The sequence below is a fragment of the Camelina sativa genome, chromosome 6 (assembly GCF_030686135.1).
Source record: "Camelina sativa cultivar CO46 ecotype springtype chromosome 6, ASM3068613v1".
NCBI lineage: Eukaryota > Viridiplantae > Streptophyta > Magnoliopsida > Brassicales > Brassicaceae > Camelina > Camelina sativa.
In genome coordinates this window covers 21,535,385-21,560,160 of record NC_141885.1, presented here as the reverse complement: position 1 = coordinate 21,560,160, position 24,776 = coordinate 21,535,385, and the positions used below count along the sequence as shown (strand labels likewise).

General features: G+C 35.5%; 4 protein-coding genes across 5 annotated transcripts; 1 reads left to right on the top strand and 3 right to left on the bottom strand.

The window, feature by feature from the left end:
• Positions 1-6,582: 6,582 nt before the first annotated feature.
• LOC147942891 (uncharacterized) lies at positions 6,583-13,493 on the top strand. The gene is made up of 3 exons (XM_087453532.1): positions 6,583-11,873; positions 12,228-12,851; positions 12,934-13,493. Exons 1-3 carry the CDS (start codon positions 10,878-10,880, stop codon positions 13,393-13,395), a joined length of 2,082 nt encoding a protein of 693 aa, XP_087309658.1. The 5' UTR covers positions 6,583-10,877; the 3' UTR covers positions 13,396-13,493.
• Positions 13,494-13,717: 224 nt separating this feature from the next.
• LOC147942890 (uncharacterized) lies at positions 13,718-18,530 on the bottom strand. Its single transcript, XM_087453529.1, has 8 exons — positions 18,273-18,530; positions 17,980-18,085; positions 16,885-17,747; positions 16,498-16,791; positions 16,135-16,416; positions 14,870-15,411; positions 14,683-14,788; positions 13,718-14,598 (listed from the first exon to the last, which is right to left on the bottom strand). Exons 3-8 carry the CDS (start codon positions 17,743-17,745, stop codon positions 13,885-13,887), a joined length of 2,799 nt encoding a protein of 932 aa, XP_087309655.1. The 5' UTR covers positions 17,746-17,747; positions 17,980-18,085; positions 18,273-18,530; the 3' UTR covers positions 13,718-13,884.
• A 1,928-nt stretch (positions 18,531-20,458) lies between these two features.
• LOC104792102 (uncharacterized) lies at positions 20,459-24,422 on the bottom strand. 2 transcript variants are annotated; one of them, XM_087453530.1, is made up of 5 exons: positions 24,001-24,422; positions 22,709-22,775; positions 22,100-22,306; positions 21,965-22,012; positions 20,459-21,845 (listed from the first exon to the last, which is right to left on the bottom strand). In XM_087453530.1, exons 2-5 carry the CDS (start codon positions 22,752-22,754, stop codon positions 21,217-21,219), a joined length of 930 nt encoding a protein of 309 aa, XP_087309656.1. In that variant the 5' UTR covers positions 22,755-22,775; positions 24,001-24,422; the 3' UTR covers positions 20,459-21,216. The 2 variants fall into 2 exon arrangements, with proteins under 2 accessions (XP_087309656.1, XP_087309657.1); XM_087453531.1 differs by having other exon boundaries at positions 22,100-22,299; positions 24,001-24,367.
• On the bottom strand, positions 20,533-21,198 carry LOC147942889 (uncharacterized). The gene has a single exon (XM_087456223.1). The coding sequence runs from the start codon at positions 21,196-21,198 to the stop codon at positions 20,533-20,535; it is 666 nt and encodes a 221-aa protein (XP_087312349.1).
• Positions 24,423-24,776: the final 354 nt, after the last annotated feature.

Sequence of the window (24,776 nt, the reverse complement as noted above, 5' to 3'; positions counted from 1 at the left end):
AGGTAAACTAAATAGACTTTGCACATTAACTAAACCAAGGGACCCCCTTTTGGGCTAGCTAAACGGACCTATAAGCAGAAGCCCGGCGAAGTCACTTGACCGACCTCCGAGACCGCCCCCTAAGCCCGACTTGATCATCAGAAGAGGAAATTTACCATATTTGAAGATCAGAGATTTAAGGAAAATAGACTTATTTTATAATCAATGTATTCATATAAATAGAGAGATATCCTCTCATTGTAAAATATCCAGCAATTAATACAAAAACCCTAGTTCTTCATTGTTCTTGGACAAAACCCTAACTTCTCTTTCAAGAGATCAAAACCCCTCTTTATTTTCAAGCTTTAATCTATTGTTTTAGAGAGAGATTTTAAGTGAATTTGTTTCCAATTCAAACAAATTCATTGTGTGAATTTCAGATTCAACAATTGGCGCCGTCTGTGGGGATCCTTACACAAGTTCTACGTTTCCTCTCTCTACTACCAAACCTAAGACAAACCAGAAGATCAAGTTCAACCATCCAAACCGCCTCCTTGCAAGGCGAGTTCACGGCAGTTCCCGACGAACTAGAAGACGAATAACCTATCTACGGATTGCCCCGAACAGTAGCTTTCCGTGGAACAAGATTTCGTTCCAATCCGAGCCCTCGTCTGAATGATATTGCAGTTTCTCTGCAACATACTTTATCTTTCAAATATAGATTCGTCTGTTTTCAACCAGCCAGCCTCGGGATCGATTTTCCGGATGCGTACAACGAATCAGGTCGTGAATAACCTATCTATGGATTGCCCTGAAAATAAGCTTTCCACATAACTCAATTTCGTTTTAATCGGAGTTTTCTTCAGAGAGATATCGCCCTCTCATTGCCGCATATTCTATATGTCGAAATTAATATAGATCTGACGGGTCCCGACCAGTCGATCTCTGAGACGATTTACCAGCCGACTCCGCCGAACTGGGTTATGAATAGCCTACTCATATATCGCCCCGAGAATCATTTTTCCATAGAAACCGGTTTCATGTTGATTGGACATGTCTGCCGAGAAATATCACCGTTTGTCTGCAGCATACACAATCTGTTAAAACACAGATCCGTCTTCATCGCACCAGGCAACTTTTGGGATCGATTACCCGACAAATTACTATGACCCAGATTACGCACAACCCATCCACGGATAGGCCTTAGAGTCAACTTTCTGGAGAAGGTGACCTCAATCCAATCCAAAGTGTGTATCGAAAGTTATCGCCCTATTTCCGAACTGACGCATCCTGTTCAAACTATAGCTGTCAGTTCGTCATCCCGACTTGGAGAGCAGTTTGCCACTGATCTAGATGGAACCTAGAGCCGGTATACATATCATTCTGAAGCTAAGAGGTTTATCTTCCCAGAAAAACTGATCTCAGCTCAATAAGCAGTGTATATCAGAAGATATCACCATATTTCCGAACTGACACACTGTTCGGAACCCTAGCTATCAGCTCGTCGTCTCGAATTTAAGAGAAGGTCGCCACCGATATACATATAAACTTAGCTCCAAGACTTAGCTTTCTAACAAGATCGACCACGCCTCAATCGGTGCTCTGAATCTCAACTTACGACCAATTGTCAGATCGTCTCACATTGTGACAATATTCCCAGCGATCTAGATAGACCTTTAGGCGATCTGCATATCAGTGTGAAGTTCCAAGGCTTATTGTTCCAACACGACTGACCTCGCCTGGAGCAGAGCTGTTTAAAGTAATTTATCACCAATCTGCTCAACTGGTCTAATCTGTCAGACCTCTATATCGCAGAACCGGCATGTAGAAGTAAGACGACTTTTAACGACGTTTACCATTGATCTGGAAAGCATCAGGCGTCGTATTACATATAAAACTGAAGCCCCGACGCTTATGATTCTAACGAGACTAACCTCGCCTCAATCTGAACTGTTTCAAGAAACTTATCACGGATTTTCCTCGGCTGGTCCGATCTGTCAAAGCCCTAAATCGTTGATTCGATCTGTCAAGAAAATCAAACTTTGAAGGCAATTTTGTGGCGTTATAGGAAGAACCAGTCACCATAATACATATCAATCTGAAGCCCCGAGGCTTTTCTTCTTAACGAGATCTACTTCGTCTCAATCTGAGCTGTCTGCAGAAATTTATCATCGATTTCTCTAAACCTGAGATAATCTGTTAAAATTTTAAATCGCAGATCCGATCTGTCAAGAAACTCAAACTTTGAAGACAACTTTCTGGCGTTCTAGGAAGAACCGGACGGCAATCTACATGTCAATTTGATGCTCCAAGGCTTATCTTCCTAACGAGATCGACCACATATTCATTGGTGCTCAACATCTCAACTTATGACCAGTTATCTTGATCAGATGCAGCCTGACCGCAATTGTCAGATCGCCTTACATCATGACGATAATCCCAGCAATCCATGTAGAATATGTAGTCAATCTGCATATCAGTTTGAAGCCCCGAGTCTCATCTCTCTTACGAGACCGACCTCGCCTGAAGCCGAGTTGTTTCAAGAAATTTATCACCAATTTCCCTCAACAGGTGTGATATGTCAAAACTCTAAATGACAGATCTGACTTGTCCAAAGAGCCAACTTTAGAAGCAATTTCCTGCCATTTTAGAAAGCGCCAGACGCCGTTCAACATATCAATTTGAAGCTCCGAAGCTTATCTATCTAACAATACCAATTTCATGTCAATAGGTTATTTCTACCAAAAGCTATCACCAGACGCATTCTGTCCGACACATTCATCGAGATAAGTTTTCTATACATTCATATAAATCACACTAGATATCTTTATGCCATATAGAATCATCAAAACGTAAAAACTTGAAAATCATTATCACTTGATCATAAGCATTTGATTTGAGCTCTAATGTTGCATGAATCGTTATTGTGAGGGATCTCTTCAACATGATGGCATATATATTCAGTGTGAAGCAAGCATCCTTACTTAAAAAAAATGCCGAGCCATGCCTCGCATAAATAAAAAAATGCGGAGCCATGCCTCGCATAAAAAAAAAATTACTACTACGTATACACGAATGTGTATCAAGTTCGTCTTGAGACAACTTTTTCAGCTCATCTTCGGAAAACTTTTCAGTTCTTCCTTTGGATAACTTCTTAGTTTGTCTTTGGACAACTTCTTAGTTCGTCCTTCAGACAACTCTTCAGTTCGTCTTTGGACAACTTCTCAGTTCGTCTTTGGACAACTTCTTAGTTCGTCCTTCAGGCAACTTGAGTCTCAGTTCGTCTTTTGGACAACTTCTCAGTTCGTCCTTCAGACAACGTCTCAAATCGTCTTCGGACAACTCCTCAGTGTTAGGTCATCCTCTGACGCCTCAGTTTCAGGTCATCCACAGACGCCTCAGTGTTAGGTCATCCTCACACACCTCACTTTCAGCTCGTCTTCAGATACCTTAGATTCAGTTTGTCTTCAGATAGCTTCAGTTTCAGTTCATCCTCAGACAACTTCAGATTCAGTTTGTATTCAGACAACTTCAGTTTCAGTTCATCCTCAGACAACTTCAGATTCAGTTTGTGTTCAGACAGCTTCAGTTTCAGTTCATCCTCAGACAACTTCAGATTCAGTTTGTGTTCAGACAGCTTCAGTTCCAGTTTGTCCTCAGACAACCTCATATTCAGTTTGTGTTCAGACAGCTCCAGTTTCATTTCGTCTGCAGACAGCTTCGACTTCAGTTCAACTTCAGATAGCTCCAGTTTTAGTTTTTCTTCGGACAGCTCCATTTTAAATCCGTCTTTAGACAGTTTCAGTTTCAGTTTGTCTTCAGATAAGTTCAGTTTCAGGTCGTCTGCATACAACTTCGATTTCAGTTCATCATCAAATAGCTTCAGTTCTGTTTGAATCTTTGTGAGTCATACAGAATCTTTCGACATCCTGGCCAGATGCTCGACTCGCGTCAAACCGCAAAAGGGGAATAAGCCGAGCCCAGTATCTCGCTCCCCTCAAACTTTTAAAAGGGGAATAAGCCGAGTCCAGTATCTCGCTCCCCTCAAACTTTTAAAAGGGGAATAAGCCGAGCCCAGTGTCTCGCTCCCTTCAAACTTTTAAAAGGGGAATAAGCCGAGCCCAGTATCTCGCTCCCTTCAAACTTTTAATCGAGGAATAAGCCGAACCCAGAGTTTTTATTTCGCACTTCTGACGAGAGATAAGCCGAACCCAGAGAATTCTTTTTTGAATTGTTTCGCAAGTTCCGGTTTGGACGGATATGTATGCCGAACCCAGAGTTTTAAATTTCGCCGTCTGACTTCCAAACTGGAACAAAGGAGGTAAGCCGAAGTCCCGTACTTCGCCCTCCGCCAAAGCGCATGTACGCTTGGGTTAAATTACCCAATAAGGATTACTCGATGCAAGCCGGGAGACGTCCCGCCTCGTGTAAAATTCCGAATAGAGTGAAAACTTTATTTCTTGCAACAACAATTCGTCCAAATAAGACAACTTCTCAGTATGTCTTCAGACAAGTTTCCAGTTTGTCTTCGGAAAACTTCTCAGTTCTTCCTTCAGACAATTTTTCAGTTCGTCTTCGGAAAACTTCTCAGTTCTTCCTTCAGACAACTTTTCAGTTCGTCTTCGGAAAACTTCGGAAAACTTCTCAGTTTTTCCTCATACAACTTTTCGTTTCAGGTCGTCCTCTGACGTTTCAGTGCCAGGTCATCCTCAGACACCTCATTCGAGTTCATCATTCATTCCGGGGATCACAAACCTAAATAGCCTGCAAAGATTGAGCTTCCTCTTCCGGAATTGCAAGCTAGCTGGTCAGCAATGAAGAGAGCGACCAACTTACAAAAAATCATTATGATATGCGACATGTCTCAACTTGGATTAGCAACTGCTATGGTGCGTGATGTGAGCACGAGATCGGACACGCGTCCAGCGACGCTCGAGCCAGACCGGGACACCTTTCGGACACTCGTATCACTCGCGGGAAAACTCAGACCAAGAGTTCATCTAGGACTTCAAGAAACAAGATCAACCACTTCGTCCAAGCATTCGTCCAAGAAGACTGAGAGATCGACGCAGCCAAGGCAACCATCGGCGAGACCGTCCGTATGAGGGCGCTAAAGACGTTAGGATCATGACTCATACTCTTTTTCCTTACTTCGGGTTTTCTCCCATGTGGTTTACCGGAGAAGGTTTTAACGAGGCGACGAGTCCTGACGCACAACATCAGGTCGCGTGCTCGGAATTCAGTTTTTCTAAAGTTTAGATCGAATATTTTTTCCTATAGTTCGGAAACTCGAATGGATAATCGAATCTACCGAACTGGGGAGGACTAATTGTTGGTGCGAGATTTAACACCCACGACATACCGATCTAAACCGAAGGTAAACTAAATAGACTTTGCACATTAACTAAACCAAGGGACCCCCTTTTGGGCTAGCTAAACGGGCCTATAAGCAGAAGCCCGACGAAATCACTTGACCGACCTCCGAGACCGCCCCCTAAGCCCGACTTGATCATCAGAAGAGGAAATTTACCATATTTGAAGATCAGAGATTTAAGGAAAATAGATTTATTTTATAATCAATGTATTCATATAAATAGAGAAATATCCTCTCATTTTAAAGTATCCAGCAATTAATACAAAAACCCTAGTTCTTCATTGTTCTTGGGCAAAACCCTAACTTCTCTTTCAAGAGATCAAAACCCCTCTTTATTTTCAAGCTTTAATCTATTGTTTTAGAGAGAGATTTTAAGTGAATTTGTTCCTCATTCAAACAAATTCATTGTGTGAATTTCAGATTCAACAACTACTATAATGTAGACAATATTTTGGCTTTAACTAAACATTAAATTCTTTTATATTACTATCCCTGTAATTATATACTCAAAACAATATATAATTTAAAAAAAAACTAAAATTTAATTACGTTATCAATCGATTTAAGCACGAGAATTCTGTTAAATTTGTAAACAAAAATTATTTTGATGTTATTTATGAGAATTGATTTTTATTATATATATTCATGATGCAACAAATGTGTACATAGTGCCGGTCCAGCAACATTGGAGGCCCAATACCAAAAAAATTGTACTTTAAAAATGAGGTCTGATAATATTTTTTTTTAAATTGTTTTTCTCAGTAAGTCCAATGCAATTTTTTAATTTGGGCTTCAACTCAAAGCAATTTTTAAATTGGGGTCTCATCTGAAAATAAATTTTAAAAATGAGACATTTTAAAAGAAACTAACTCTTAAATTGATGTCTGATAATTAAGAAAAAAAAGTAAAAAATCCTTACTGGGCTTCAGAAAATTGAGGCCCGATACCTATGTATCATATAAATGTGTACAAGGTCGGGTCTGGGTGTAGGGCCTGGGTGTACATCTTGATTTCCCTACTTTAGATAAAGTCATAAAACTTTGTTCCAGAAAAAGAAAGATAAAAAGTCATAAAACATCCTTAAAGCAAAGGTGAGGATCGGAGTAAGGCTAGCTAACAAGTAAACGAGAGATTGTGACCTTTAAACGAAGATTATGTCCACATTAATGGAGGTCTGTTTGTTACCACGTTGCATGGCTAGCTGTAGTACACCGAGAAAATATATTATCTAAACATTTTTGTGCTTTCAATCAATAATTCTGTGTTGTGTATAAATTATGCGATCACTTCCACAAAGACACAGTCACTTCACTCATAGCCTGAAAGATAAGTTGACTCTCTAGAGCAGCCAGCGACCGTCTTCCCCTTGGCGATCACTTCCACAAAGACATAGTCACTTCACTCATAGCCTAAAAGATAAGTTGACTCTCTACAAGATCTTTCTCTTTCTGTGTACAAGATCTTTCGTCTTCCCTAAAGTATTATAACTCAACTGTGAAATAATATAAATCAGACGTTCCCTGTCAATAATGACGTGGAAACGTTTGCTGATGTGTATTTTTTTTAATATTTTCGGAATTAAAAATAAAAAATAAACTCAATAGGTAAATTATAATTAGACTCAAAACACTAAATATCTGAGAAATTTTTAGAAAATTGTTAGGTATCAGAAATAAACCAACTTTTTTGAGTACATCTGATTAATTCTTTCATAAAATATTCGAGATCCGTTTATCATAATTACATAAATCGTGGCCCATACAAAATGTTGTCATAAAATCAAACCTATCTTGGCCCATACAAAATGTTGTCATAAAATCAAACCTATCTACCTTTCAGATAAGAAAATTAATGTTGAACCAACTTAATGATTGAAGAATGATTTGTTCAAGTGAAAGTTAAAATTCTATAAGCATCATTTTCCAATTCTACTTTTCTAAAATCGTCTCTTCGCAAGATGCTTAAATTGACATTGATTGTGTATAACTGCACATATAGAGGTAGAATCTAGAGTGTTTAACTCTAAAAGACATTGGTGGGCTCATGTTCTTTAAGACTTTAACTTCATTTGCATTTGTTGTATTTATAAATATCTTCTGTTTTTAATCTGCTACAAATTATTTAGCTTGCGAGGTTACATGCTATTATAAAGTAGGCTTATATTATAGCTTGTGAGCTTACATGCTATGAAAGGGGCATGATTTGTTCCCCATCGAATCTTCTTCAAGTTATTTTTCATTTACTTACAACACACAACTGTTACTTATTAATGATTTAATGTATTTCAGTTATTAGGTAACGGTCCATTCATGATAGCGCGCTAGTCATGCAGACCGGGTTTGCATTACATATGATTTACTTATATGATTAGATTGGATCTGTTGGATAAAATTCAATGACTTAAGGCCTAAGATATCCTTACAAAGGAGTGATAAGGATAAGAGGGGTCAAGCATAATCCTACTAGAGTTAGGAGTTATCTAGTTCTAATAGAAAATAGGAGAATAAAGCACTATATATATATATCAATTGTTGAGTTGTGGCAATGATACGAGAAAGAGTGCAACATTGTTTAGTTTTGAGTTATTTTCTAAGCAATAATAAGAGAGTGATTCTTATAAAGCAAGTCTTTCTATCTTATAAGATCTACCATTTGTTTTTTCCATCTATATTAACATTTTTGAAGTACATTTTGGTTTATGCCCTTTAAGTTTTAATTATTTAATTTTTTTATTTTACAACAATAATCCCTAAAGAAATTCCATAAATAACATTGCAGAGAAACTCAAATACTAAACTTTCTTATACTGACCAACATTTGTTACATTTATTGCCATAAAATCTTAACAACATCTATACATTCTGATTTTTCTAAAAACAACTCTACCCATTAAAGTTTTAACTCATTAAATCTCCAAAACTATTTTTATGGATGCTAGAATCTCTCAAATTTAAATGATATACCACAAATTTTCTATAACAAAAGTTTACAATCTCAATAATTATATTAACATTAATAAATTTCCTAAACTGAAAATCCAATATATATATATACATTTTTGAAGTACATTTTGGGTTCTACCCTTTTAATTTTGCTTATTTAAAATTTTAGTCCCTACAAAATTGCACTAAAAGCAAGAAGTAAAATATGGTAAATTGACAAAATCATTTTTTTATAGAAACTAATTAATTCTACTTAAAATCCTTATTACTAGCAAATTTCTTTTCTATATATGTATTCCAAAATTAAAAAAAAAATAGAATAATCAATCATTAACTGTATACACTGAAAAATAAACAATCAATTAAATTAAATAATTATATATCAAACAAATAGTATTATTTTAAATAAATAAAACAGTTAATTATTCTGATTAAATATACATTATACAAACAGTTATAATTCATAATTTTAGTGTTTTTCATGATAAAATTATAATACTTTAAGAATAATTGTATCACTAAATATAAAAAGATTAAAAATTAAAAATATATAATTTTATTACTAAATTAAATACCACTAAAATCCAACATCATTATAAATAAAATTAAATAATTGTCCCGTGGTGTACCGCGGGTTAAATCCTAGTGTACCATTAAATAAATAGGCATATACATGGTTTGAAAAAAAAGACATACATGGATGATAGAAGAGTAGTGTTCCTAGTTGATGAGTTGCAGCTAAGAAAAGGAGCAAATGAAGCATCAGAAATTAGAAAGTGATAGGTAATGGTCCCTTCCCCAAAAGGCAAAAGCCATTTAATCTACGAAGCATATGACTATGACTCTAATAGCAAAGGAAAGGTGTTTGTAACCAAGCGTTTCCTGTTAGGGTTTCTTTAGTCTTTGTGGGCTTTTAAGGCCTTGTGGGGTTAACTCCTTTCACGGGGCCTACCATTTGTGTGATTTGTAAATTTGTATTTTTTTCTTTTCCTGTCGGTACTTGTTAAAAATAATAATACTCCTATGTTATTCCAATAACTCTTACCATATTTATAGTAGCCTAATTTACAAATGATATGGTGTCCGTGGAGTGCGCGAGGAAAAAAAAAGAGAGTATAATACTGTATTACTGTTCAGTTTATAATGGCTACACAAACTAATTTAATGCCAAAATTTTGTAAAACTAAAACAACTTTATTTTCCGTATGTTTAGTAAATCATAAAAGGATTCGTAATTCATGAAAACTACCAATCAAACTTTGTATAGAACTATTATACTAAATAGATATTACTAAAAGCATGAAAATATTTGATGAATTCAATACATGACGATGATTACAACAAAAAGGCTTTCAATTTCATTTAGGGAGAATTACTAGTTTAACCCAAATTGAGCAGTTAATTGCTAGATTAGCTCCTAAAATTTGAGGGTCAGTTGGGTTAGTTTCATACCAAAAATACCCTTTTTTGCTTTGTTAGGAAAAAAACAAAAGTCAATATTACCCTTTGTAAAAAATTCCTGCAATTTCGTTTTTTTTTTTTTTTTATATAAAAGTCTGCCATACATGTAATGGCAGACTAATTTGCAAGTGGCAGATTTATTGTTGATGGCAGTTTTTTTTTGGCAGACTTATTTTAGATGGCAGATTAATTTGCAGAATTTGACAGCAGATTTGTTTTATATGGCAGATTTATTTGAAGTGTGTAACGACAGATTTTTCATGGACAGCAGATTTTCTTAACACGACAGACTTATATATAAAGTTATGACAGATTTTCATTGTTTTAGTCAAATTTCTAGGAATTTTGTGGCAGATTTTTTATGATTGTTGCAACAGTTTTATTTTTTCACTTAAAAAATCTGTCACATTACGACAGATTTATATACGTAAAAATAATTGCTAGTTTGACATCTAGTGATGACAGATTTTTTTTTAGTTATGACTGACTTTTGGATTGAAGGGAAAATCTGTTGTTTGATAACAGATTTTCGAAAGTCTTTTAAAAATTGCTATATTGACCCACATGCACAATATATGTTGTGGCAGATTTTCTTATGTTATGACAGTTTTTTTTTTCTTACTAAAAAATCTGCTGCTTAATAACAGATTTATTATATATGAATACAATGATAACAGTTTTGTTTTTTGTTGATATAGTGACAGCAGATTTGTTATCTGTAATGACAAATCTATTATTTCGCATTTGATAACAGATTTTTTATAACAGATTTGTTACAGAGTAATGACAGATTTATTAGTGCCTTTGGTGACAGATTTTTTTTTAAGTTAAGCGACAGACTTTTGTAGCAGTTGCCATATATGGCGAGAATCTAGGGTTTACCCTTTTTTGGTCTTTTGTATCGTGCCTCCCCTCCCCTATATCGACTGAAATTTTTTTCTTTTTTTGGTTCATCTTATTTTTCCATAAATTCCTTCTTCCTCCTTTCCAATGTGGATTTAATCATGCTTTCTTCCTTTTGGGGTTCATAATCGACTTGTCTATTATTTTCCTTTTAAGGTGGTTTTTTTTTTCATTTCCTCCTTCACGTTTTAGAGTAATTCACATTCAACCAAGAGAATATGAAGCAGGTGATTCTCGTTTGTGGTAATTGGATCTTTGACAACAATAAATGGTTGTTTGTTGTTGATAATGAAAGGGGTTCACGAATTCTACAATGTAACGATCAAAGCAGATTTGATGATTGCATTGGAATGGTTTATGAGGATTACAGGCTGGATAACAAGGTATTTGATGTTGTCTTGAGTTACAAGATCTCGAAGAGGTTATTGCAGGACTTACCCGGTGATACACCACCAGTTATTATTGATAATTCTCGTCAGTTGCACACTTTTCTGGGACAATTGGAAAGGGATACAGGTCGACTTTGTGTTGAAGTGAAGAAGAAAATACAGACTGATTTGAATCACATAGGTAAGAAACGAGGAAGAGATGAAAATGATCAGGTTGGAGAAGAGTATCTTGATATGGCCAGCGACACAAATGAAGAAGAGATGGATGAAGATGATAGTAGATTTGATTATTGTGATGATTCTGACGGAACAGATTCTGATGATGAGAATTTTACCCTGTATGGAATTCCACCAGAAGAAGAGGATCATAAATTGCCAATGAAGAAAAGGAGTTCATCTTTTTATATTGAAGAAAATAAGGAACCAGTTGATGTCTCAAAGGTAGACTTGTCTTCTGTGAATTTGGCTGTTGGGCAAATGTATGATACAAAGGAGCACCTAAAAACACGTTTGAAGATACTAACCTTGGTTCAAAGGTTTGATTATTATGTTTACAAATCGAGACCAACCTTATTGATTGTAAAGTGTTGGGTTAAAGGATGCAAGTGGAGGGTAACAGCTGCAACATTAAGACACTTTCCAAAGTTTGAGGTGCGTGTGTTTATTTCAGCACATACATGTTCAGTAACAGAGCGCTCTATGCGTGCCCGACAAGCAGATCATCATATTCTAGGAGAGTTGTACAAAGATTTTGTTGGTGGAGTTGGTCCCAAGGTACTGCCAATGCATGTTGCTGAAGCGTTGAATAAACGTTTTCATATCAAGGTATAATTTTTCTATTTATTTAGCATTATTTCGATTATTTTGTTTACCAGTAGTATTTTTCTGTTTTTTTCACAACAATGAAGAAAAAATATTTGTTGATGATAGATGGATTATTGGAAAGCATATCGAACGTTAAGGCATGCTCGCAAGTTGGTCAGGGGTAGTCCAGAGAGTGGTTATGAGCAGCTTCCTACATATTTGTATATGATAAAAAGGGCAAATCCTGGAACTTTTACACAGCTTGATGTTGATGAAGCTCAAAGATTTAAGTACTGTTTTCTAGCATTTGGTGCAAGCATACAGGGATTTCCGTTTTTGAGGAAAGTGGTTGTTGTGGATGGTACTTTTTTACAGGGAAAATACTTAGGGACACTACTGACAGCAACAGCTCAAGATGGCAATTTTCAGATTTTTCCTATTGCTTTCGCCGTGGTTGATACAGAGAATGATGAATCATGGGAATGGTTTTTCAAGCAACTCAGCTGTGTGATACCAGATGATGAAAGCCTTTCCATTATTTCTGATAGGCATCAATCAATTGGGAAAGCTATTAAAAAGGTCTATCCAAAGTCTAGTAGGGGAATATGTACATACCATATGTACAAGAATATTTTGGTCCGGTTTAAAGGTCGAGCAGAATTCGCTTTGGTTAAAAAGGCGGCGAATGCTTTTAGACTTATCGACTTTCAAACCACATTTGATCAGATAGAAGCCATGAATCCAGCACTACATGAGTACCTCGTGAGGGCTGATGTGCGTATGTGGACTCGTGTACATTTCCCAGGTGATAGGTACAACTTGCTTACAAGCAACATTGCAGAATCAATGAATAAGGTCATGTCACATGCTAGGAGCTTTCCTATTGTACAACTGTTGGAAGAAATAAGGTCTGTGATGACTAGGTGGTTTTCTGATAGAAGGACTGATGCATTGAAGATGACAACAGACTTGACTCGTGGTGTAGAGAAAATTCTCCAGGTCTGTTCGTTTCTATCCTTTCTTAGCAAGTGTGTATGTTATACAACTAAGTTTCTAATATAATGTCACAATTATTTTATAGGGTCGTGTGGACTATGCTAAGTTACTTACTGTCCAAGATATCGATGCACACCAAGTACAAGTAACAAGTGGAACATCTCTGCATGTTGTCAATTTGAAAGATAAAAAGTGTACGTGTTGCAGGTTTGACTTGGAGAAACTCCCTTGTGCACATGCAATTGCGGCCGGTGAATTCAGAAACATTTCTCGCATTTCAATGAGTCATCCTTATTATCGCAAACACTACGTTTACGCTTCCTACGAGAATGCCATCATGCCAAGGGCGCTTGATAAATCTGTTCCTGGACATGTGATAACGAAGGTATGTAGACCCCCGATTCCAAAACAACAACCAGGTAGACCAAAGAATTCAAGAATCAAATCGGCATTGGAAATTGCAATGGAAAAGAAGAAGCCAAGAAAACAATACACATGTGGTAATTGCAACCAAGTAGGACATAATCGCAAGACATGTACTCTATAATTTCCTAGTTTTTGTTGAAAGTTCTTTTATATTCTCGCAAGACATGTACTCATTGACATATAACTCGTTTTATTTGAAAGTTCTTTTATATTCTCTCATTCTTTTGTTATTAACAATTTAAAATTTAAAATGAGTAGCATACTCGTGGAAAAAATAAGAGCTTCACAATAAGAAGTAGAAAGCTTAAAAATTCACTACATGTCGTAAATAAGAGCTTCACAATAAGAAGTAGAAAGCTTAAAAATTCACTACATGTCGTTCAAATTTAAAATTTAAAATGAGTAGAAAGCTTCACGTTAAGCTAAAAATTCACTACATGTGGTTAAGCTAAAAATTACATGTCATTCACATTCAAATTCATATGCAAAAGAACCAGTTGTCAATGAAACAAAATAGTCTACAAGGACTCATCAAAATAGTCTACAATAAGAAGAAATAGTCTACAATGATAATGTTATAACAAAACATAAGGCAATAACACAAAATAGTCTACAAGGACTCATCAACTAGGGAAGGGATGATAATAGCTTTAGCTTGAGGATATGAATCAGTCATATTAGGTGGTATGGCTAATTCTCTGACTTCGTCATATAATTCCGCTGCAAGCTTAATCCGAAGACCCAACATGTTCTCATCGCAAAGCCCATCAAATGATTTCCCAAGAGCTAAACATTCAATGTACTTAAGAGCATACACACCACAATCACCTGGATTTTCATTCCGAGGAACATTTTTCTTCACCCTTCTCAATTCCAACATTGCTCTACTCTTCTTACGGATCGTCTCAGGAATCATGTCACTTAACATCGCTGGAATCATTCGCCTTAAAGGCAAACACTCAATGGCCATTTTATCGTCACTCACCAAGGTTGGTATGCTATCATAGATGTGAATCTTCTTACCCCGCAAGTCAATATCCAAAGCCATCCAATGGTTCTGATTGACAAAAAGACAAGCGTATAAGTTATCCACATCAATCCACCACTTCTTGTTCGTAGCTGACTCCTCAGGATATTCACCAAAAACGTGTTTCACATAGGAATCCCGAAACACAAAATTCTTAGGCCCCATATCAAACTGCATGTAGTCATTCTTCAATGTAGTGATCAGATCTTGGTCTAAGAAAGCTATGCGTTGTTTAGGATACGGACAAGGCTCACGCATATATCTTCGCCGGAACATAGCCATTGCACAACCCATGTGCTACATTCAAAAAAATAAAAACTAGAATAAGCGAAAATATAGTATAGAATAAACCTTATACTAAATTATCAAAAATAAACTTACATGGTCTGTCAACCATCCATAGTCAAAGCTTGGCCAATTTTCCCTTGGAGTCATAATTTTCCAATAGAATCTCACAGCTGCGTTGCTGGTGCTAAGTGGCTCTTCCCTGTGAATATAAGAAAGAGTTAGTACATATATAGATAATGATAGTAACTTTTATAAACGATTCAGAGTTGTTGATGTATACCTATCAAGGCTGAGAAAATCCAAAAGTGTCTGATGTTTCTCATCATCTACAGGCTTAAGATGGTCGCCTAACACATTATCACCCTCTGTAATGATCCGCTTGACTGTCGAGTTACCAAGGTAAGGATACTTCTGTGATTCTGCCAACTGGGGCACGCGTCTAGTAGTCTTCGAAGGTCCAGGTCCATCCAACCTCGTCAAAGCCTCTCCAAGGCGGTTTATTGTCATCTCAAGTTTTTTATGTACCAACTGATCCTCCTTGTTGGACCATGTATCTTCAGAACTTGAAGCTATTTTGAATTTAGCTTTCTGAACTTGGGTAGTTATATCCTCAACATCGTCAGAAGCTTTAGCAGTTATCTTCTTTTTCTTGGAAGTTTCCTTCTTCTCAACCTTCACAGATTCCTTCTTTTCAAAGAGAGGAAGTTTCTCTGATATCTCATCTTCTTCTTTCTTCTTATTCTTGACAGTGTAAACCTTCCTCACCACCCTTTGAACTGGAAATTCATCTTGTGATGTCTGCTTCATCTCAACAATCCATGACTGCAACCAAAAAAAACATGAAAGAACCGTATAAGTTTAAAACAAAAAAAAAAGAACATGAAAGTAAAACAGATACGCTTTAACAAACACAACTTGAGAAGTAAAAAAATAAACAGAACATAAGAAGTTTAAAAAAAACAGAACATGTGAAGTATAAAAATAAACAGAACATAAGAAGTTTTACAAAAACATAACATGTGAAGTTTTAAAAGAAAAAAACATGAGAAGGTTTAAAATAACAGAACATGAGAAGTTCTAACAAAACAGAAAATGAGAAGTTTGATATAAATATGAGAACCGTATAAGTTTAAAACAAAAAAAAAAGAACATGAGAAGTAAAATATGATACGCTTTTAAAAAACAGAACATGAGAAGTAAAAAAATAAACAGAACATGTGAAGTTTTAAGAAAACAGAACATGTGAAGTTTAAAAAAAACATAACATGAGAAGCTTTTAAAAAACAGAACATGAGAAGCTTTAAAAAACAGAACATGAGAAGCTTTAAAAAAAACAGAACATGAGAAGCTTTAAAAAAAACAGAACATGAGAAGCTTTAAAAATTCAGAACATGAGAAGCTTTTAAAAAACAGAACATGAGAAGCTTTAAAAAAAACAGAACATGAGAAGCTTTAAAAATTCAGAACATGAGAAGCTTTTTAAAAACAGAACATGAGAAGCTTTAAAAATTCAGAACATGAGAAGTAAAGGAAAATGTAACTTACAGGTGCTTTACTTGTTCCCTCATCATCGTTAATGGTGTGCGAAGTGGCATCATTCCGTACATCAGCTTCTTTTGGCTCTTTTCTTTCTTTCTCCAATGCTTTAATCCTCTCACCCATCTCCTCTTTGAACACCGTCATTTGTTTTTCAACGCATGTTTCAAATTTACTCTCCAAGACATCTATTCGACTGTTGAGTGTTTTGCCCAAGTCAGAAATAGTCTCATTCATTTTCTCAATCGCCCTCCAAATATCCAAAGAAATTGACGTGTCATCCTTACCATCCTACAATAACATGTTCATTATTATCATAATAGAGAAGACAAAAAATGTTAATCAATTACGGTAAAGAAAATGAAACCTTACCTCCATGTTGGTTACATTTTCTCCTTGTTCACATTTAGGATCACTATCTGTCCATCTTTTTTTCTTAGGATTGCACCCTCTGTTGTCATTCACCTTATCAGCTTCAGCTCTTCTTTTCTTCTTTTTTGAACTTATACCAACTGTCTTGCCACAACTCCAAGCATCTAGAGACAAACGGTTATGAATGAGATCTTTAATTAGCTCGTCTAGGTGTGGATCCGTATGCTCCTCTGAGTCAGACCATAGAGGATACATGTCTTCCTCTGAAACATGAATCATATGCCTAACACGAACCTACAAGCAATGAATAAAGTAAGTTTCAATTCACACAAATTATTAGTACATGTCAAAAAATAATTTTTAAAAAAAAAATAACAAACTACTAACCTGTCCGTGCAAATGCTTCTCTTTTTTGAAGAAGTCTGTGAAGTTGATACGTTTTCGTGATGATCGCCAATCAAGAAGTGGAACACCACTCGCTTCTGTCCTTCTAAACCCATAACTTTCTCCAATTCCAGGAACACTCTCATACAGCCAAATCAACATAGCATGAACGCAGCCGTGTATGGTGTATGAATCTCCGTCATAGTCAACTATCTTAACAGAATTCACTAAACTACTAAAAGCCACCCGACCCCATGGATGTTTTTCAAAAGCAACAGGATCTAAAACTCTCTTAGCAGTCACCAATGGGATTCTAGATGTATGATGAATTCCATGTACGCATACTGACAACAGACATAACCTACCAACCATCATCCTCTTATCAAAATCCCATGTTTTGTTAGAATCAATCACGTTTACCAACTCAGTCCACATAGGACCATCAAGGGTTGTTGGAATTTTCATTTCTTTCCAGAAATCATGGTGATCAACATCAAAGTTCTCTAAAGGGTCAAATGCATCACAATTTAACCTTGTTATCTCTGCAAACTCATTTAAAGAAAATCTAATTGGCCTATCATCGATCAAAGACCAAACCTCATGGATGTTGTTGATTCTCAGCTGATGTGTGAGTAGAAAGTGAACTCTCTGCGCAGCCCAAGTGTATTCCAATTCAGCAAACTTTATAAATACTCCAAGAGATGATTCCTTGAGTTTCTCCCAGACATCCACCCCTAATCCTTCTCTCAAAAATCCAATTTTGGACACAAAACAATTGTGGTTCATGCTCCTATGTTGGAGAGGCGATTTTCCATCTTCATAGAGTAGAGAAGGATATTTGATGCTCTTGCTTGAAGATGCCATTCCTAAAGATACAGAAAAAAAAAGAATCAAATGATAAGAAAATTCGATAAGAGTCCAAAGAGAATTCGATTAGAGTTATTAATCGGGTTTTTTTTGGGATTGTAAAATCTCATTGTCGTCGGCGGAAGAAGCAAGGTTTGAAATTAAAAAGCAAGACCCAAAACAAAAACAGGAATAATCGACAATTGCAATTAACAATTCTGTTCATACATAATAACCCATTAAAAAACTCACCACCGGAACAGAACAGAACAAAGAAAATCAGCCACCACCGAATGACACAGATTTTGTTTCGGCTTCTTCTCAAACAATCCTCTTTGTCACTGGCGTCGGTAACTGGCTGAAGAAGTGAAAATCAGTGTTTAGAGTTATTAATCGGGTTTTTTTTGGGATTGTAAAATCTCATTGTCGTCGGCGGAAGAAGCAAGGTTTGAAATTAAAAAGCAAGACCCAAAACAAAAACAGGAATAATCGACAATTGCAATTAACAATTCTGTTCATACATAATAACCCATTAAAAAACTCACCACCGGAACAGAACAGAACAAAGAAAATCAGCCACCACCGAATGACACAGATTTTGTTTCGGCTTCTTCTCAAACAATCCTCTTTGTCACTGGCGTCGGTAACTGGCTGGAGAAGTGAAAATCGGTGTTTAGAGTTATTAATCGGGTTTTTTTTGGGATTGTAAAATCTCTTTGTCGTCGGCGGAAGAAGCAAGGTTTGAGTTTTTTTGAGAAAAGGGAAAACGAATGTCGGACAAAAAAAGGTTTGAGATTTCATTTTTTTTTAATTACTCACTCATTTTTTATTTCACTTATTTCCTATTTTACTTTCTTTGGGCTTTTGGTAATTTGAACACAAATTTGTGTCATTCTAGTTTTTCCCTAAGGAAGGGTGTCAATCTAGCAATATTTTTCAAATTTTGTGTCAATCTGGTCTATTTTCACTTTCATTTATGACATTAACAGTTGATTAGCAAAGTGAAGAGCATGTATGGACCACTCCTCTCATTCTGTCTCTACTATCGAGGCACTACTGAAAATCTTTGCATGAGAGAGAGAGAGAGAGATGAAAGAAGTAAAAGATGGGTCCTTTTGCGAGATAATTCTCGTCGACCTATAAGTGGTAACATCCGGTGTACATATGTGATGAAAGAGCAAGAGTAAGTGAGTAACCTAATAGCTTTCACGTACTTTCGTAATGGACGAATTTATTTATTTACCTAATAACTTTCACCTAGTTTTATGCTTTTTAATTAACTTATCATAAATTTACCATGACTCCATATAGATCTGCCCTATCATTTTGTATATGTTTCTTCCAATTTCAAAGCTTATAATTGAGTTATTGTTAGTTTAAAAGTTAAAAACTCATTTTTTAGTAACCCTATAAAATTGATGATTTATTATATTAAAACTGATTTGAAAACCAAAAGAGTTCTAATTTATTGAAAAAAAAAGAGTTCTAATTTAGTTATATATCTGTCATTTTAGATGCTTCAAAAATCTAATTCATATCAAATGTGTAGGTAGAACCGGCACTGAAATATAAATTCTTAAATTTCTATGAAAAAGGCTTTAAAAAAAAACAACAGACACTTAAAAATCAGTATTGAAAAGAAAGACTATACTATACTATTATTATATATATGTCCTAGATTTTAAATCATCAGACACAATTCAAATAAATATTGAAAAGAAGTCTTTTAAAATCGAAAAACTAATGAAATTGGAATTGAATGTTCGTAATGTAAAAGCACTTGTGAGAAATTAATAAGAAACAAAAGTAGATATCACAGGAACAAATGGTTCTCAAAAAAAGTTGTTTGTTGGGAAATGAAGGAATATATACAAAAGCTACAGTAATTTATTGTATTCATAAAAACAAAAAACGTACATTACTAGTATTTTTGTTGGAGGAAGCTTGATACAAACAATAATTACTATTACTCCCTCTGGTTTAGTTTACTTCACGTTTTAGAGTAATTTTTCTGTTTAGGATTACTTGTCGTTTCCATTTTTCAAGATAACATTTACAATAAAATTCCCAAAATAGCCTTATTAAAAACTAACCTTATTCAAAACTAACACAATTTGTAATTAATTGAAAAGTCACGTAATTTGGTCATGTTGGATAATACGATGAGTCACTTTGTTCTACTTATAAACATACTCACTTTTCTTCATTGTCAAACATTTAGAGAAAATGGCAAATTCATTCAACAATTTCTTGAAGGTGGAAGAAAATCATGATGTTGGTGTAATGGTTCATGGTTTTGATCTCAACAAAATCCCTTTCGAAGGAGAACTTGACTTGAACGAAGAAAACGCTGATGTCGATCCCATCCTAATGCATGATTTTGATCTTAACAAAGTCCCTTTGGAGGAAGAAAAAAAAGAAAAAGAAGAAGAAGAAGAGCTTCATTTAGGTGTAGAGATTGCTCATGTCAATCCCAACGTGGTGCATGATTTTGATCTCAACCAACGCTATTACGGCGACGGAGAACTTATTCCAGATATGATATTGCATATTCTGAAGATTAATTGCCCAAAAGTTTTTTAGATTTGAAATCCATTGTAAGATGATTTCATTGATGTTCAATTTCTTCTATGTCCTCCAATTATCAATGGAGTAATAAAAAAATTTCTAGTATTACTAGAGTGACTCTTTATATTAAGGAAATCTGAATAATGCTTATGATAAAAAAGAATGGGAAAGACTCTTTTTATTAAGGAAATCTGAATAATGCTTATGATAAAAAGAATGAGAAAGACTAAGCAAATCTCACACTCCTAGCTGGTTTATTACATTTTCTACTATAGTAGAATTACATATTATTTGTGAAGGAAGAAGACCCTCTTGTTCCAACGCTTCTTTCTTCATATGTGGGATTTTATAGTTATTAGATCCTCCAATTCTCATTGTTTCTTGCATGCACAGTTGCAGAGTTAAGAAAATGTGGTTTATCTTTCTCGGTGGATATGCTTCGAAAGACGTAGTCACCGCGTGAATAAGCTCTTCAATGTTCTTCGGACATACCTTATGTTGTAATGCTTGGATAGCACTAAAAAATCCAAGATCAAGAACATTTAGATCTGGAGAATTTGGCGGTTGACACATCAATCGAATGTCAAAACCATTTTGTAAAGCCACAGCTTGAAATTCTACATCGCTCGGAGCCACATGCGTTCTTGCGTTATCTTGTTGAATAAAGATAACTTTTCCGACATCCTCACTAGGCCATTTCTCACGAATCTGGGGAAGAACTTCTTCAAGCAAACATCTTCTTATGTCGTCTCTTTTAACTAATGTAATGGGTTTTATTTCCATAGTCCCAGCTTCTCTGTTTCTACTCCGTCTTTGTGCAGCCTGAAAAGTGACAAAAGGAAAAACCCCAATCTTTCCAGAAAATGTTTCGATTCCTTCATCATTGAATCTCGGACGAGCCATTGCAACCAACATCATAACTTATCCAATGAAGTTCTTACTTTGACATGTCCGTATGGGGTCTTCTTCTTCAGGAAGTAGATAGTAGTTCTCTTTTCTTTTGGTCATATAGAACCACTTTTCATCAATATGCACAATGTTGTACATATCAATAAATTTTGGTTCATGATTCAAACTGTTAGGATCCAACATTGATAGGCAAAACCGTAATCTAGCTACCTTGTTTTCTTCTTTCAGATGTGGTTTCAGAGCATTGGAATGGCGTCGTAGAAGGCCTTCTTTCACACGTTTATATAGTGTTGAGTGACTTATCCCAAGGGCTTCAGCCAACGTCCTCAAAGTCGTCCGTCGATGTAGAGGTGTATCAATGATTCGTTGTATGTCAATAAGAATTTTCTTGCGCCCACATCTATTTTTCCTTCTTTGGGACACATCAACCAATACACCAGCGGGAGTGGCTTTAGCTTGTCTCCATATTCTTTGAACCGTTCGAATATGCATCCTCAGTAAATTCGATACCTCTCTTTTGGTACTTTTACCCAGCTTTCCATTCACACTCCTTTCAATTAAAGCGTTATACACCGCCCACCTATGAGCATTACTGTAATCCCTTTTATTTCTAGCTGTGATGTTACCATTTGCGTTAGGACCTGCTCCAAACCGTTAATTTTTTATAAATCAGCACACATATCATCATGAAAAAATACATACTTACATTATACTTGGAATGTATATACAAGTTATATTTCACGTTAACAAGAAAACTTACCTTGGTCTCCAACTAAGTGATCTTGATTCTCTTCATTTTCGTTTGGTCCTAGTCCAAATGGAAAAAATATGAATCGACATCAATAATACTACATGTTTCCCAAAAAAAAAAAAGACAACTAATGATTCAATTTACCTTGGTCTCCAACCATGTGATCTTCAGTTTCTTCGTATAGCTGCTCGACATCTAACTCTATTATTTCAGAATCCTCTTCCGTTGGTCTCATGTTGAGGTTGATTAAAATGGTACTTTCAGAAGATGATATAATCCTTACAGTAGGATCGCCACTTTCAATATTTGTTTCCTCAGCCACGGGAACAGTGTCACCTTTCTCTCTAAAATCTCCATATTCAGAATCATGATCGTCACTATTAGTTGGAATCGAATTCAAATCAAAGGAATGATTTTTATTGTTTGAAGGTGAAAAGTTTAGATCAAAGTTAGCCATGGAGAATGATTAGTAACATGACATGTTACAAGTAATATATAGACACGTAAAAAAAATTGAATTGTAGTAGTGGGAGTAAATTTTTGCCTCCATTATTTTCATTCTTCTAAGTGAAAATTCTTGTTTCCCTCCATTTATATTCTCAAATTCTTAGTCAAAACGTGTTTATGTATCCCATTAAATTGGGAAGAATACTAAAAGGTCAGGATTCCAATCATTAAACCCATAAAAATCAACAAACAGATGCTAATTGATTCCATAAGAGAGCATTTGATCTGAATTACTAGCATTTGTACCTTTGTTAGAAGAGCCTTTACCAACACTTACTAGGACTGCTGCCATGATCAATTTGATTGCTTCTGCCTACAATATGTCAATGGAAATGGTAAGTTAAACACATTTGACTTTAAAATACAAACAACACCATGTATGAATATGATCGAGCTACTATGAATTCATCACTATCTCCTTAAACCACTAAAACTATCAGAACAAAACAAGCAACCATCTTGAGAAGCATTTTATCATCTTTTGAAAATAAGGAAACAAGAAAAGACAAATCCATCACTGCCATGGAGGATAATTACAGAAGCTTTTAGATAGACCAAGTTAAATGTTATTCAGGTAATCACATAACATGTCTCTAACTTAAAAGTTATATATGCACTAGCTTAAATACAAAGCTCCACATTCGGTCACAAAAGCATGACCATAAGAACAGAGAAAAGAATGCTATTTGTGCTCCAAATGCCATTTAAGAAAAAAGCCCCAACACTACAAAAGCAGAACTGTTCTTGTTTTGAGCTGTCTATAAGGAATAGTATAAATTTTCAAAAATGATTTACTCGGTTTCAAATGGCAACATGATTTACTCGGTTTCTCATGATACAAAGGAATACCAAGTGTTGCAAATAAAGCAAGCTCAGGTGTAACCACAAAACCCTTAATGCTGCAAACAAGTAAAAAAACATTATGATATTGGAGATTAAACAAAAAGTTGTAACATAAGCAAGGCGTCTGAGGAGCTCAACATCAATACACTCATAATCATTTCTCTGCCATGAGAAACAAAACTAGAAGTTAATCCTCTCATTCAACAGGTAAAGCAGAACAACACTGTTCTGAGGCTAATGAACATAAACAGGAAAGAAGTGAAGAAAAAAGTCATAATGATTATTACGTCACAGAGTACTATTGAACAAAACAAGAAAACAATACTAAACTCTTCTAAATGGTAATTTTCAAAACTCCACTCAGACTCAACAAGAAAGAATTACGACTTGAACAAAACAAAATGTAACCACATCACTCCTTGTTTGTGACAAACAAACTTACTCTCAATGGAAGCAAACCTATTGGAAATCAAAGCCCAAATCAAATCTGAGAAATCAATTAACTAATTTTACAAAACCTAGTGACTTAGATTGTGTGGTTTATCATTAGAAGGAGAATAATTCTTAGCCGTCTTGCTTCGTTACTCCATATATTGAATAGAAGAGGAAGTAGTAGTAGAAAAAGAAACAGAGGAAAATGAAGAAGAAGAAGAACTGGAAGTGATTGAATAAAACAAAGAATTGAGATCAATTACATATTGAAGTCCGTCGTCGGTGGAGTAAGCAGCAGCCACTCTGATCGGGTCCGTCGTCGGTGGAGTAAACAGCAGCCTCTCCGATCGGGTCCGTCATCGGTGGAGTACACAACAGCTGCTTCAATCGAGTCTGCCGCAGGTGGAGTACTCAACAACCGCTCTAATCGAGTTTTCACCATCATAATCACGCCGGCGTAGCTCAGAGTATATTTACTTTTTCATCTTGTTTTCTGTATTTGTTTTTGGATTTAGATTGTAAAAACAAAAAAAATTATGTATGAAAAATAAAATTGTAAATTTGTGTTATTTGTGAGGTTAGTTCTGTCAATATACTAACTTTCTTAATCCACGCAAAAATTCCTAAAACGTCAAGTAAACAAAACCGGAGGGAGTATTATTTTTCTTGGCGCAGTTTTCTCCCTACAGACTAAAGTTGAAGTTTTCATTTGGGCCATGCGGTGCATGATTGACCACGATTTTTGGGATGTGACTTTCTTTACGGACTGTTTCGATTTGGTGAAGATGATGTATTCTCCTCATGAATAGCAGGCTTTCGCACCATATTTAGAAGACATAAAGATTGACAAGGAGGAGTTTTCTTATTTTTTTTTGGTTTATGTTTCTCGTAATTCTAATGCTAAGCGGATTCTTTGGCACGCTAAGCGCGCGCAAGTCCGCATCATGTTTTGTTTGTAAACAATTTTCTTTCAAATTGGTTCGTTTGAGCTGATTATTTTGTTGACAAAAAAAAGTAAATTGTGGAATATATATATTTT